The 13,568-nt window shown below is 43.6% G+C and overlaps 1 protein-coding gene across 2 annotated transcripts in view; it reads left to right on the top strand.

Moving 5' to 3' along the window:
* The window catches only part of HBP1 (HMG-box transcription factor 1), a 33,458-nt gene that overhangs the window by 12,776 nt on the left and 7,114 nt on the right, over positions 1–13,568 (top strand). Inside the window, exons 7-9 of one of the 2 annotated variants that reach the window (XM_032769825.2) lie at positions 4,674–4,830; positions 6,292–6,436; positions 10,080–10,406. In XM_032769825.2, the coding sequence (XP_032625716.1) occupies positions 4,674–4,830; positions 6,292–6,436; positions 10,080–10,406 (629 nt within the window). Of the gene's footprint in view, positions 1–4,673; positions 4,831–6,291; positions 6,437–10,079; positions 10,411–13,568 lie in introns of those variants that run through there. The other variant, XM_075064889.1, reaches the window with a different exon arrangement.

Raw genomic sequence — 13,568 nt, forward strand, 5'->3', positions numbered from 1 at the left:
CGCAATTGTTTTCCATACTTACAATTAAATGTGAATGCTGTGTCGTAACAAATTAGTCAATGTACAGATAGCAGTGACTTTGTATAATACTATGCAAGCTTAACAGAAATCCATCAAAATGCACAGCGCCATCTAGAGTCAAATGCACAGCACCATCTGAGGACCTGATATGTCTGGAGGAATTAGCTTTGCTAGTTATTCATTGCTGTGGGTAAAATGTCCGCAGTAAGGTGTTCTTTTTTTTTTTTTTTTTTTTTTTTTTTTTCCCCTAACCCCCCCCCCCCCCCCGAATATATTCTGTGCACCCCAGGGGGGCCACCGCCCAGTTTGAGAACTTCTGCTCTGGAGCATGCTGGCTTCAGTACCTTCGATGAAGCACATGGAGAAATGCAGCTTTGTTCCAGTGCAGGGATTTCAGGTTTGTACTTGCATAGGGTGCTAAATTCCCTGGTTGTAACCATAGTAAACAGTAGAGCCCAGGAGGGCAGATTTAAGTCCGCTTCCAAGGATGAGGACATTAAATGGATGGGCCTGATGGGTAGGAAGATTTAACCTCCTTTTCTTTGCAGATGCATATTGCTGTCTGAGTAAGATTTGTGAACTGGATGTCTGTGTCTTAAGTTTACAGACCAAGTGCCCAAAGCCTCAAGGGAAGAATTTTGGGTTTTTATTACCTAAGGCTGCTTGGTGGCTAAGACTTCATTGGAGTCTGTGCTGGACATTATGGATACTTTGGCCAGAGTGACGGCCTCAGCAGTGACCATGAGAAGGACACCCTGGCTGCAAAATTCGGGCATTGCTCCCAATGTGCAACAGACCATAGAGGATTTGCCCTTTGACAGCCAATATTGTGCACTCATTCAAGGACTCTAGAACTATTCTACCGTCCGTGGGGGTGTATATCCCGGCAGTGCAGAGGCACCACTACGATGGGTGGCAGCAGCAGCAAAAGTATCATCAGTAGTACGCATTTGGGGAGCCTTTCCTTTCCCTAGAAAGAAGCATAGGTCCCAGAGAAAGAAGGTATTCAGGTCTGAGGTTTGGCCAGTTGACATGCCTTACCCTGCGCCCCCCTCCCACCCACCCGCTAGTGCCAGCTTTCACTCTTTTTAGTCTGGAGCAGTTTCCAGTTGTCGCTCCCTTCTCCCCGTCTCCTTCCTTTGGGGACAAGCTAGCTTGCTTTCAAAATGCTTGGGGCTTAATCACCACTGACAGGTAGGTCTTAAGCACCATCAAATCAGGCTATGCCATCCAGTACCTTTCCATCCCCCGCCATAGAGGGACCCCTCTCATGAGATACTGCTCTTCAAGCAGATTCACTCTCTTCTGGCTTTGGGAACGATGGAGGAGCTTCCTCCAGAATGCCACGGTCAGAGTTTCTATTCCCAGTACTTTCTGGTACCCAAATCCAAGGGAGAGGTAAGATTCTGTCTCAACCTTTGCAGCCTCAACAAATACGTCTGATACATACAGTGACCATTTGGAACTTCATCGATTATTCTCCCTGTGCTGTCTCAAAACGACTGGTTTGCTGCTCTGGATCTTCGTGGTTAACGATTTTGCCAAGCCACAGAAAATTCTTTTGATTTGTTGCTACAAAGCACCATTTCCCTTTGGCCTCTCCTCTGCTCCTCAGGTTTTGACTAAATGGTGACTGTCCCTCCAGAGGAAAGGAATCCACATCTTCCCGTATCTGAATGACTGGTTAATGAGAGACAGATCCAAAGAGGAAGACCTTTCTCATGTCAGCACTACACTGTACTCGCTCAACCATCTGGATCTCATCTTAAACATCTTGAGAGTATTTTTGCTGTATGACTTCATTCAAGTGATTCACTACCTTTGCCTTAGTCTGCAGTCTCAGCCTTCCATGGGAGTTTGGATGTGCCTGAGGCTCTTGGGCCACACATTTTCATAGATGCAGGTGGCCCAGGTTGCAAAGTTGCATCTTTGCCCCCTTCAGATGTGGCTCAGGACAGTTGACTATCCGATTCTTAACTCCTGGACTCCTTGCAGTGGTGGGCACTTCTGGAGAATGTTTGTTGGGGCATTCCCTTTGTCTAGCCCTTACCAACCAGGTCTGTTGTCACCGATGCCTCCCTGATGGGTTGGTTCAAGATTTGTGGTTGGAGCAGGAGTCCTCACCATATATCAGCATTCTGGAACTTCGGCCCATCTACAATGCATGTCATGCTTTTCTGGACTGTATCAGGGGCTCATGGATCCCATACTTACCAACAATACCATGATGTATTATATGAACAGGCAAGAAGGTGCATATTCCAGGATGCTCTGCCAAGAGGAAGTCAGGTTGTGACAGCTCTGCATTGAGGAGAGTGTTGCTCTGATAGCCAACGACTTGCCCAGTGTCCAGAATCATCTTGCAGACCACCTCAGCAGGAATTTTTACTTGAGACACAAGTAGTCCCTGAATACAAGTATCCTCCACGTCATCTTTGCAGTGTGGGGCATTCTAACAATCGACCTGTTTACTGTGAGGGACAACAGGAAATGTCACCTGTTCTGCTCTCCAGGAGGCCTCAGTCCAGGCTCTCTGTCCAGCACTTTCCAGCTCAGCTGACAGTCGGCTCCTGTACACTTTTCCTCCAATCCCAGTCATCCTCAAGATGAAAGAGGACTAGGGCAAGCTGATTCTCATTGCCCCAGTGTGGCCAAGGCAGTATTGGTTCTCTGATCTTCTTATGTTGTCAGTTCAACCCCCCCATGCTCCTTCCTCTCCAAACCAACCTGGGAGCACCTTACGTCCCCCACTCAGCTCCCTGCATCTCATGGCGTAGCTACTTTCTGGCTGAGTGAGGAGGAAGTGCAGTGTTCGGTAGCTGTTCCAGATTATATGAAAGGTCAAGTGGTCCCTTCACAGATTATCTCTAAATGGGTAATATCTTGTATCAAGACTGCATATGAAATAACTTCAGCTATGTCTCCTCAGTGAGTGTGAGCTCATTCTGCGAGAGTGCAAGCAATGTCAGTAGCATTCCTTTGTGACATCTCAATATTGGACTTTCCCAGGACTGCTCCATGGTCATCCCTATGCACATTTATGAACCATGATGCCATTATCACATCTTCCAGAGTAGATGCAAGTTTTGGTAGGGCAGTCCTGCAATTCTTGTTTAGGTAGTCTCCGAACCCCACCTTCTGGAATGGATACTGCTTTGACTCACCCAAGTGGAATACACAGCTGCATCTACTCAAAGAAGAAGAAACTGTTATTTACTGTACCTATGGTTCTCCCAGATGTAATGCAGATGTGTATTCCACAACCCACCCTTTGTCCCCTCTGCACTGGAGTACAGTCTTGGTGTTCAGTGTGAAGGAACTGAAGGGAGTCGAGGTGGCACCATCTCATACAGCCAGGGGAGGAGCTATGAGCACGAGGTGTAAGTGGGCCTCCACCCCCAATATGGTGTGACAGATTTTTCATTACCAATCTGCCTGAGGCCACAGTTGATCAGGCTGGGGCCAAAGGATCTTTTTTGGGGAGGAGATGATGAGGCACACCAAATGTCTAAATTTTAAAGCTTTATTGATAAAATAATAAAATAACAGCAAATGCTCTCATATCACTCAGGGGAAGATAGAAAGCGTTAATGCCCCAGGCCTTAACCCACTCTCATACTCACACATGCACGACCCAGAGTGGCCAAGTCTGAGTGTAACGTCAGAAGAAGAGGAGGGGTGGGAAGGTGGACGGGAGTGCTGTACTGGGCCCAGGTCGTCCAAGGATCCGCTGTGCTCTCCGAGTGTCTTCAGCTCTCAGGAGGGTTTTAAGTCCTGGGCTCCTTGGGGTGGGGGTTCATTTGGGGAACTCTGCTCCTGGTGCCCTTTGTGCCAGTCCAAACTGGCTTTCTGTGGTCTCTTCAACTTTTCCCAAAACACACCGGTTTCAGGGCCGTGAGACAGTTCTTTTTGTTCGTGGCTGGCCTTCACAGTCTCACTCCTTTTCCTGGCCCCGCATTTTGTTCAACAACTGTCCTTTCTCATGGCTGGGGAAGGTGGCGGATGGGATTTGGACCCCCCCCCCCTTCTCTCTTGGCAGGTAGCAGCTGGCCTTGGGCTGGAGTCAGCTTCTTATCTTGACTGAGATTGTTAGCTGCAGTGTTGAGTTAACCTGTTCTCTGCATTCTTCTTCTCCCCCTCTCTTGGCTTCTTGTACTCCTGCAAAGGAATCTTCCACTCTCCACTCACACCCTTTAACTCTCCCCAGAATGCTTTGTGATGCTTGCAACAGCGTTAGCAACATACAATGTTGATCTACCTTCCTAGGGGACTCCCTAAGGGGAGGGGGCCATTGGGTTGTGACCATGGGTACTGCTAGGCAAAATTCTCTGGCTCTGGTGCGCCTGTGCGCGCACACACCTGAGTGGAATACACGGCTTCATCACATCTCGAAGTACCACAGTAGGTAACCATTTCTTGTAAAAGATGCATATTGAATCTGTCCACTATAGTGTCTGAGCACCCAAATATAAAACAACTGAAAAGAGTACCTGTAGATGTGTTCTGAATGTTGCATAATCTCTTATTAATTTGTGGGGTTCTTCTAACCCTTTGAATGCTGGTATTTTTCAGTGTGCCAGAAAACTGATATATTTGCAGTATCCACAGTATTAAATTTTTCTGAAAAATGTGAAGCATATGTGTGTTTCTAGGACTATGGTTCTGATGGTTTGAAGTTGATATCTCACGAAGAAAGTATTTCATTTGGTGAGTCAGTATTGAAGTTGACATTTGATCCTGGTACAGTGGAAGATGGCTTGCTCACCGTAGAGTGCAGATTGGATCACCCATTTTATGTTAAAAATAAAGGTAGGAAAATATTATATGTGTACAACAAAACTATCAGGAGTTATGTAATAAATTCTTCTAAGACAATATCTGTAAATCTCATAACCATCTCCCGCAGTAGTTGAAAGCAGAAGTATTCCCCATTCACATTACTCTAAATCTGCTTGAAAGAAACACTAGAATTTGAACAATAAAGTTGGTAGAAATGTTGTATGTGTTGTCTCTTCTTGAAAGGTTTAGCAAATATGATAGAGAGCACAGAAAAGGCAAAAAGAGAGAGAGAGCAAATAAGGGATGCTACTTACACTTCCTGTATCTAAATGTGACACTTAGGGCTTGGCTACACTTGCAAGTTAGAGCGCATTAAAGCAGCCCCAGACGCACTAACTCACGACCTGTCCACACTGACAAGGCACTTAGAGCGCCTGGACTCTGCAGCTGGAGTGCTCCTGGTAATTCACCTCCACAAGAAGCATAATGCTTGCTGCGCCTCAGCTGAAACGACCCAGCGTCAATGTGAATGAGGTGTTGCCTTACTGCGCTATGATTGGCCTCCAGAAACGTCCCATAATCCCCTTAAGTCCCATGGCCACTCTTGTCATTGTTTTGGAATTGGCTGCAGGAATGTGGATATTCCCTTTCAAAGCTCCTTTTCTGACAGCCAGCATGCTTATCTGATCCGGGGCAAAGCAACCATTAGTGTGAAATGCTGCTTGCTGTCAGTGTGAGAGAGAGAGAGGCAGGGAGGGAGGGGTTGCTGCTGTCTGAACTTACAAGACAGCATGCTGACACGTTCTCAGCCCCTCAGTAACCCACTCTCTCTCCCCCTACATACACACACAACACACCTCCTGTCACACTCCACCCTACCCCCCTATTTGAAAAGCACATTGCAGCCACTTGCATGCTGGGATAGCTACCACAATGCATTGCTCTCTGTGGCATTGCTTCAGCTGCTAATGTGGCCACGCCAGTGTGCTTAAATCTGATAGTGTGGACACACTGCAGCGCATTCCCTACTGCGCTGTCCGTGGGCTGGTTTAACTCACAGTGCTCTATATCCGCAAGTGTAGCCATGCCCTTAAAGTTGGTAAAATGGTTACTTGGTTTGGTTTTCTGTTCTTTTTTTGCTTGGATAAAAAGCTTGTAAATGAGGTAAAAATGAGCACGAAAGCTCATGCTCCAGTACATCTGTTAGTCTATAAGATGCCACAGGATCTTTGCTGCTTTTACATATCCAGACTAACACAGCTACTCCTCTGATACGATATCAGTAATTACACAAGCAGAAGTTTCTGATTTTGCTTTTGGGGAAAAAAGTAAAAAAAAAATTTATCTGGACTAATATTTGAAATCCAATTTTGGGAAACCCATATTTTCTTTTGTGCTCTCTGCCAGGTGGGATTGGCAGTGATTGATCTCTGCCAAGACATCATAGTGCTCACTAGGTTATTTGTCTAATTTAATTCTTTACCCCTGCAGGTTGGTCTTCTTTCTATCCAAGCTTGACTGTGGTTCAGCATGGCATTCCATGCTGTGAAATGCATATTGGAGATATGTGTCTACCTCCAGGACACCCCGATGCCATTAACTTTGATGATTCAGGTGTTTTTGATACATTTAAAAGGTAACTTCTGGATAAAATGGCGCCATTGCTTTTCTGTGACATTTTTATGCAGAAGAAAAGTTGCATTAACCTTGTGGGCATGTAAATCTACCAGTATGTGAAAGATGTGCTCCCAGGAGGGAAAGGAATTATTTATGATGGTACAAGAGGGTATAAATAGAATAAGACTTCAGGCAAAATGTCAGAAAACTTTTCCGATGGTGAAATCTGTTAGTCTATGGAATAGTCTCACAAAGAAAGTGGTGGTAGACCCATTGCTTAGGACATTTCAAACTAGACCAGATAAAGCACTAGAAAATATACTGTATGGAATAGTCATACATTGGGTGGGGGAGTAGCTTGGGCTGGATAACCTATTTGCCATTACAAGGTGCATTAGTTGGCTATTGGCATATGCTTCATATACATCCCACTGTCTTTAGCCATCCGAGCAGTTCACCAGTAACCAGAGAACCAACCAATATGACACAGCTTTATTGCTCCTGGAATATGGTTCCTTTATTTTAAATGTTGTCTAATCAGATTTTTGAGGATTCTGCAGAGAAGGAAGAGAGAAAAAATAGTTTTGATCAAACTGATTTTCCCATACTTCTTTCTTCCTAAATTCTCTAGCTGATTTGAACCCCATCTTTATCCCCATTAGCCCAGCAGCTTCCCTTTCAGCAGCAAATTATGGTCCAGTGATCACTTAGAACTTTGTTTCTTTATTGGTACTACTAAAGTTTCCTGTTCCATTTTTTGGACTAAAACTGCTACTGAAAGGGCATCAGGGTTGCTGGGGAAAAATAAAAAAAATGCCTGTCCCCTGTCTGGACACTTATCAGGCCCTGTCTAGTTCTTTGGGCAAAAGGAGTAAAGCAGTGAAGAGATCATGAGACAACAGCTGTGGACAGCAGGGCAGAGAAAGTTAAAAACAAAACACTTCAGTCCCAAGCTGCCCTGGGAGCAGGAAGGTGGGGAAGGAGCAGGATCATTGGGAGACAAAAAGCTCCTTTCCACATTTCTCTGTCCCTCTTTGAGCTGACAAGCTAGGCTGTCAGCAGCTTACCCTACCGTCTCCCCCTTTTGCAGTTCTTTACTCTTCCAAGCAGATTTTGGGCAATGACTATTCTCCATCCCAGAGCACTGAAGGGAGAGAAAAAATCCCCTCTGTAGACAAGCGAGTCACAGGGTATCTGTCTGATGCTACTTTGATCTTCTGTTCAGAACGGCACTTCCAGCCTCTATCTCAACCAGGAAGTACAGGCAGGTGATGGAAATGCCCAATTCAATTTTAAAAATAAAACTATTGGGGTTTATGGATTATGCACATTTTAAAGTCAGTTTTGTGGTACAAGTTGGTATTTTAGAGTGATAATTGAATGGTACCTCTTTTTTTAAGGGCATAGGAACACTGTATTTTACTCATTCATATTTTCCCCAGCTATGATCAGCTAAAGGCCTTAAGCACTTGAATGTCACATAAGCAGTTAAGAGTGTCATGAAACATGATGGAATTATGCAGTGGTGTTGTAGCCATGTTTGTCCCAGGATATTAGAGTGAAAGGTGGTTGAGGTAATACCTTTTACTGGGCCAACTTCTATTAGTGAGAGTCGAGTTTACTCAGATCTCTTCTTCAGGCCTGGGAAAGGTACTCAGAGTGTCTCTGCTAAATACAAGGTGGAACAGATTGTTTAGCATAAGTAGTTAACACCCTAAATGCTCCAACAAGCAGACAGTCACTACACTCTTGAATTAACTCACACAGGAAAAGGATAAAAGACAAAAACACCTCATCACTTGTGGGTGAACACTTTTCACAAAATGATCACTTTATAGCTGGCCTCTCATTCCTCATCCTTAAAGGAAACCTGCCCAACACTTTCAAAAGACAAGCCTGGGAGCTTAAATCCATAACTTCACTAGACACCTAGAAATCATGGACTGAACAGAGACACTGGATATATGGCTTATTACAACAACCTGTAACCCACTAACAACCTTCCCCAGCTGCTTCCCTTCCACCCCTTCCTTTCTTCCCTGTGACTGAGGGGTGTTAACGGGCCACTTCACCTTGAATGGTCCTTGAAATGTGTTAACTACTTATGGTCCTATAAAAGGTATTACCTCACCCACCTCATCTCTAATGGTGAAATTCTCACACTTCTGCCACTAGAGGGTGGAAGATTATCATCATCTGTGAATTAAATTATGTACTGTATCAATTGAATTAAATCATGTATCTGTGTTAATTTTTCAGTGAAAGTTGCTATATAAGTACAAAAGTGTGCCTAAAGCAGTTGTTTGTGAAGACATTGTTTATAATGTTAGTCTCTGTGAGTAGTGTGTTTTTTATATTTCTGTTAATATAAAAAATTACAAGTGAACTACAGGTTTTTTCTGGAAGGTTTATGGAGATGCTCTGTTTTTCATAAAATGAAATACACTGAAGCATATTGTGTATAATAAAAATGTAAATAAGTAACACGTTTATATAGACTTTAGTCCTTCTTTAAGTTCAATTTTCAACACAACCTTAACGATGAAGTCACTACTGACTCTTTCATAATATATATTATATAAAAGTATGTATATATCTTAAATACTATACTAAAACTTCATATAAATACTGATGGGGCTTAGTTAGGGCTCAAATTGAAGGGAAAAAGTGCTCTCCCAGATTTTGTCCACAAACCAAACTCTGCCCACTTGCAACTTGAGAAACCAGAATCAGATGCCACTCACCGTAAATTGTATAGAATAGATGTTCAAAATACGTTTAGCTATCTCTGCTGGGTTCCATTGGCCTCCTCAGCTTAATTCTTCTTCATTGCGGTTTGAGTAAGGCATGTACATTAGTGATGTAGGAATCTAAGCTGTCATTTAAAAAACATTGTTTCTAGATGTCATGGTTGTCACTTGAAAAGGTGAAATGATGCAGTGATCTTTGCCTGAGTCTGCTGACAGCCTCTGGCAGAAGGAGACACTAAAGTCAGGGAGGAAGCTGCAAGGCCCTACATACGCTGCCAGAGCAGACCTGGCCCTTATTACCGTGTGGTGAGCTTTGGTGCCCTGTTGGTTTCTGCAGGATTGGCTCCCACTGGTAAGGCTCAGATGCCCCCTGGACTCCACTTTTCCTCTCTGGTCTTTGGGCTCTGAGTCACTTTGTGGGTGAAGTAGTGGTTGTACTCTCCCATGTGCTATTCACTCAAGGTCCACAAATGAGTTGTCACTGCTAGCAACCATCACACACCAGGTCTTGAGTTCAATCACCTGCCTTGAGCGCTAACAGAGACAAAAGCAGAAGGTGGACTAAGGTCCAAAGCAGAAATAAAAGGAAGCTCCAAAAGGAGGTGAAATGAGACCAGAACTACAACTGGCGTACAAAGGGGGAGCCAGTAGTAAACAACAACAGATCTTGGACAGTTGCATCCCACCACCACATTGTGGTGCATCTACCAAAGCTGTTGACTAATCTCTGTGCCAAGTACATCACAGTTGGATGATGTACGTTTTGGGTGAAGCACAAGAAATCTAAAAATGAACAGTGGAACGATTAATTAGGGATTGTTCAGGAATCAGCATAGGTTTTAAAAGTAGGACCTGTAAATTTCATTCTAATTGATTTACTTCCTAATCAAGTGATGTATCTTTTCATTCTAGTTATGATTTTACACCAATGGATTCTTCTGCAGTTTATGTATTAAGCAGCATGGCTCGTCAGCGTCGTGCTTCTTTATCTTGTGGAGGATCGGGTAGTCAAGACTTTGAGCGATCAGAATGCAGTAAAAACTGTGTGGCTGATGGATCATCACAGCTTTCCTCCAGTTCTTTGTGTAGTAAAGCTGGCAAAAGCCACAGCTCAGGGACTGCAAGTGCTATGAGTGCCACTTCTCCTAACAAATGCAAAAGACCAATGAATGCCTTCATGCTTTTTGCCAAAAAGTACAGAGTTGAATATACTCAGATGTATCCAGGGAAAGATAACAGGTAACGGTACTCAGCTTCTTAGTTTTGACCATATAATTGCAAAGTTTGCAAGTCCCATTTTTAAACTTATAGCAAATTAAGTTTCACAAGTGAAATAAAATGTGTATATATTGTTCCAAGAAACAGACTGAAAGCTGCTCACATAAGGCCAAACTTAAGAGGAGGCTTCAGACCTCAGTGAACTTGACAACCAGTGTCAGGGCAGAAACTGGTTTAATATTTACTTTTATTGTAGCTTTATGTATACTTTGTCCTGCCCTCAGAAGCATTTGAGCAATGTTTGTGTGTGTGCAGTGCACACAGACTTTGTACATTTTGGTAAGATTCGTTCAGGGGAAAAAATACTGTGTTGTCCTTTCTGTGTTATGGCAGGGAAAGGGGGGTTTTATATTTTGCCTCCCAGTCTCTGATGGTGTCTTGACATAAGATTGTAAGCTCTTTGGGGTAAGGAGTGTTTGTCTTTTTGCCTCTGTCTGTAAATCACCTAGAACAGTGTGACTCTGATCCTTGATTAGGGTTTCTAAGTATTGTTCCAAGCAATAATGTTTTAACTGTTCCTATGCCATTCTGTTTGCACTAAAAAGCTTGAAAAATCCAGTTACTTAGTCACCAGTGGTGAGTAATATGTAGCTATCCCTGGCAAGAAGGGTTAAATGGGTCTATGTTTTGATGTGTGTACATTTTATTTATTTATACACACACATACAAACAATTTATATATAATAAATGTCTAGACAAAGATATCTATTATATATAAATGTTTGTACATATCAGATATAAAAACTTACAACTTACATATTATTCATATCTATATACATACATAGGTATGTTTGTGCAAATTATTTATAAAATGTTTGTGGTTTTATGTACAAGTTCTGAAAAGAAATTTTTTGCCTTTATATGAGAATAGAATCATTTCTTATAAATTACAGTTCTAAACCTAGCAAAAACCCAGAGTTAAGAAATTAAACCTCATAGCACAAATAACCCAACCCTTAAATCCCTCTGCTCTGCAATATCAGAGAGTTCCATAATGGGATAGAGTCACTTCCATGATGTATCTTTGCAAATGTGTCTGTCTTCAGATTCACTATAACTATCACTGAGAAATCAAAATAGCCAATTAGAAAAACATAATATAATTTCATTTAAAATACTGATTTCAAATGGAGCAAGCTGGAGCTGCAGTTGGGTGAATTCCAAGGAAGTTTTAACATTTCCATATGTAAATTTAGGCTGAGAAAAATAACTGAAGATTAAAAAGTAACTGACATCTTGGAATGAAACACTTAGGGCCTCGGTGGGAAATGCAGCGCATGGGAATACGTATATGCTTTGTCTTTTAAAAAAACATAAGTGCAGCATCGATCACTAGCTTTGGATTTATCAATTCTACAAACTTGTGACCAGCAAAATAGCCTTTTAGACATACTAGTGGAGTATTCACAAATTTGGATATGCAGAGGAAATCATATTTATTCAAATCTATACAACTTATCAAATTCCTGAGAATTTTACAGTATATGGTGTATGTTTAATTACAGCATAATCATTAATTTGTAAACTCAGGTTCTGACCTTCCATTGCAATAACAGCTATGCCATTTTCGTTTGTTTGTTTTGCTTACACATATTAAATAGCATATGTGAACTGGCATTCCCAGCTAGGGGCTTGGCTACACTCAAAACTTCAAAGCGCTGCTGTGGGAGCGCTGCTGCGGCAGCACTTTGAAGTTTCGAGTGTGGTCGCAGCACCAGCGCTGGGAGAGCTCTCTCCCAGCGCTGCACGTACTCCACCTCCTCATAGGGGTTAACTTGCAGCTCTCCGCGCTCCCAGTGCTGCGGCAGTGTTTACACTGGCGCTTTACAGCACTGTATCTTGCAGCACACAGGGGGGTGTTTTTTTCACACCCCTGAGCAAGAAAGTTGCAGCGCTGTAAAGCGCCAGTGTAGCCAAGGCCTGGGTTACGTTTTTGGGGGTGGGGAAGGGGAACACAATGTATCCAACCCATCAAAGGTTAGATTCATCAAGGAGCTTAGGCACTGGGATGCTCAGTGTCTCAACACCTGATTTTTTAGGCACTTAGAAAATCAATGAGATTCACAAAGCTTGAGTTAGGTGCTGAGGTTTCCTATAGAATGAATGGCGGAAGCTAGTTGCCTTAAATAGGATTCACAAAAGCCAATGCACTAGTTGGCTCCCTGCCCAGTGTAGCCAATAGAAGAGGAGTGTTTCTGCCTGACTTCAAGCTGGAGGGAGGTGCCTCCCTCTGCTTGGGATTCTTAGGGCTTGGCTACACTGGAGAGTTACAGCGCTGGTGGTGGCTTTACGGCGCTGTAACTTACTCCCTGTCCACACTGGCAAAGCACATACAGCGTTGTATCTCCCTGGCTACAGCGCTGGCTGTACTCCGTCTCGGCCTGGGGAATAACGACTATAGCGTTGCTCTTGCAGCACTGGGGTGCCGCTGTAAACAGTGATTAATCTTACTAAGCTGTAACTGACCTCCGGAACATTCCCATAATGCTTTTTAAGTAAATATAACACTTTTTGTTTTGTTGTGATGCCTCTCTTTGTTTTGTTGTGAACTTGGGGCTCCCGGAGCTGCTTATCTAAAAAAAAAAACACAGCTACTGTTTGCTCGAGCAGAGGCAGGCAGGGGGATTCCTTTGGAATGTCCACAGCTAGTGTTTGCTTGAGGAGAGAAGCAGTGCGGAGGGGGAAAGGGGGGAATCTGTTTTGGAGCAGCTGCTTATCTGGTCTGAAGGCTATTTGCATTTAGTAAATGAGAGAGGGGTGGGGGAAGGGGTCGAAACTTTTAAAATGATTGAAGGTTGGTGCTGTGTATCTTCAGGTTCTTAGAACTTGCAAGGCAGGGAGCTGAGAACAGTGTCAGCTCCAAAAATCCACTCTCTCTGTCTCCCCCACGCTTCCTGTCACACTCCACCCCACCCCCGTTTTGAAAAGCACGTTGCAGCCACTTGAACGCTGGGATAGCTGCCCACAATGCACCACTCCCAACAGCACTGCAAATGTGGCCACACTGCAGCGTTGGTAGCTGTCAGTGTGACCACACTGCAGCGCTTTCCCTACACAGCTCTACGAAGACAGCTGTAACTCCCAGCGCTGTACAGCTGCAAGTGTAGCCAAACCCTTAGCTGC

Source organism: Chelonoidis abingdonii, chromosome 1 (genome assembly GCF_003597395.2).
Source record: "Chelonoidis abingdonii isolate Lonesome George chromosome 1, CheloAbing_2.0, whole genome shotgun sequence".
Taxonomy (NCBI): Eukaryota; Metazoa; Chordata; order Testudines; family Testudinidae; genus Chelonoidis; species Chelonoidis abingdonii.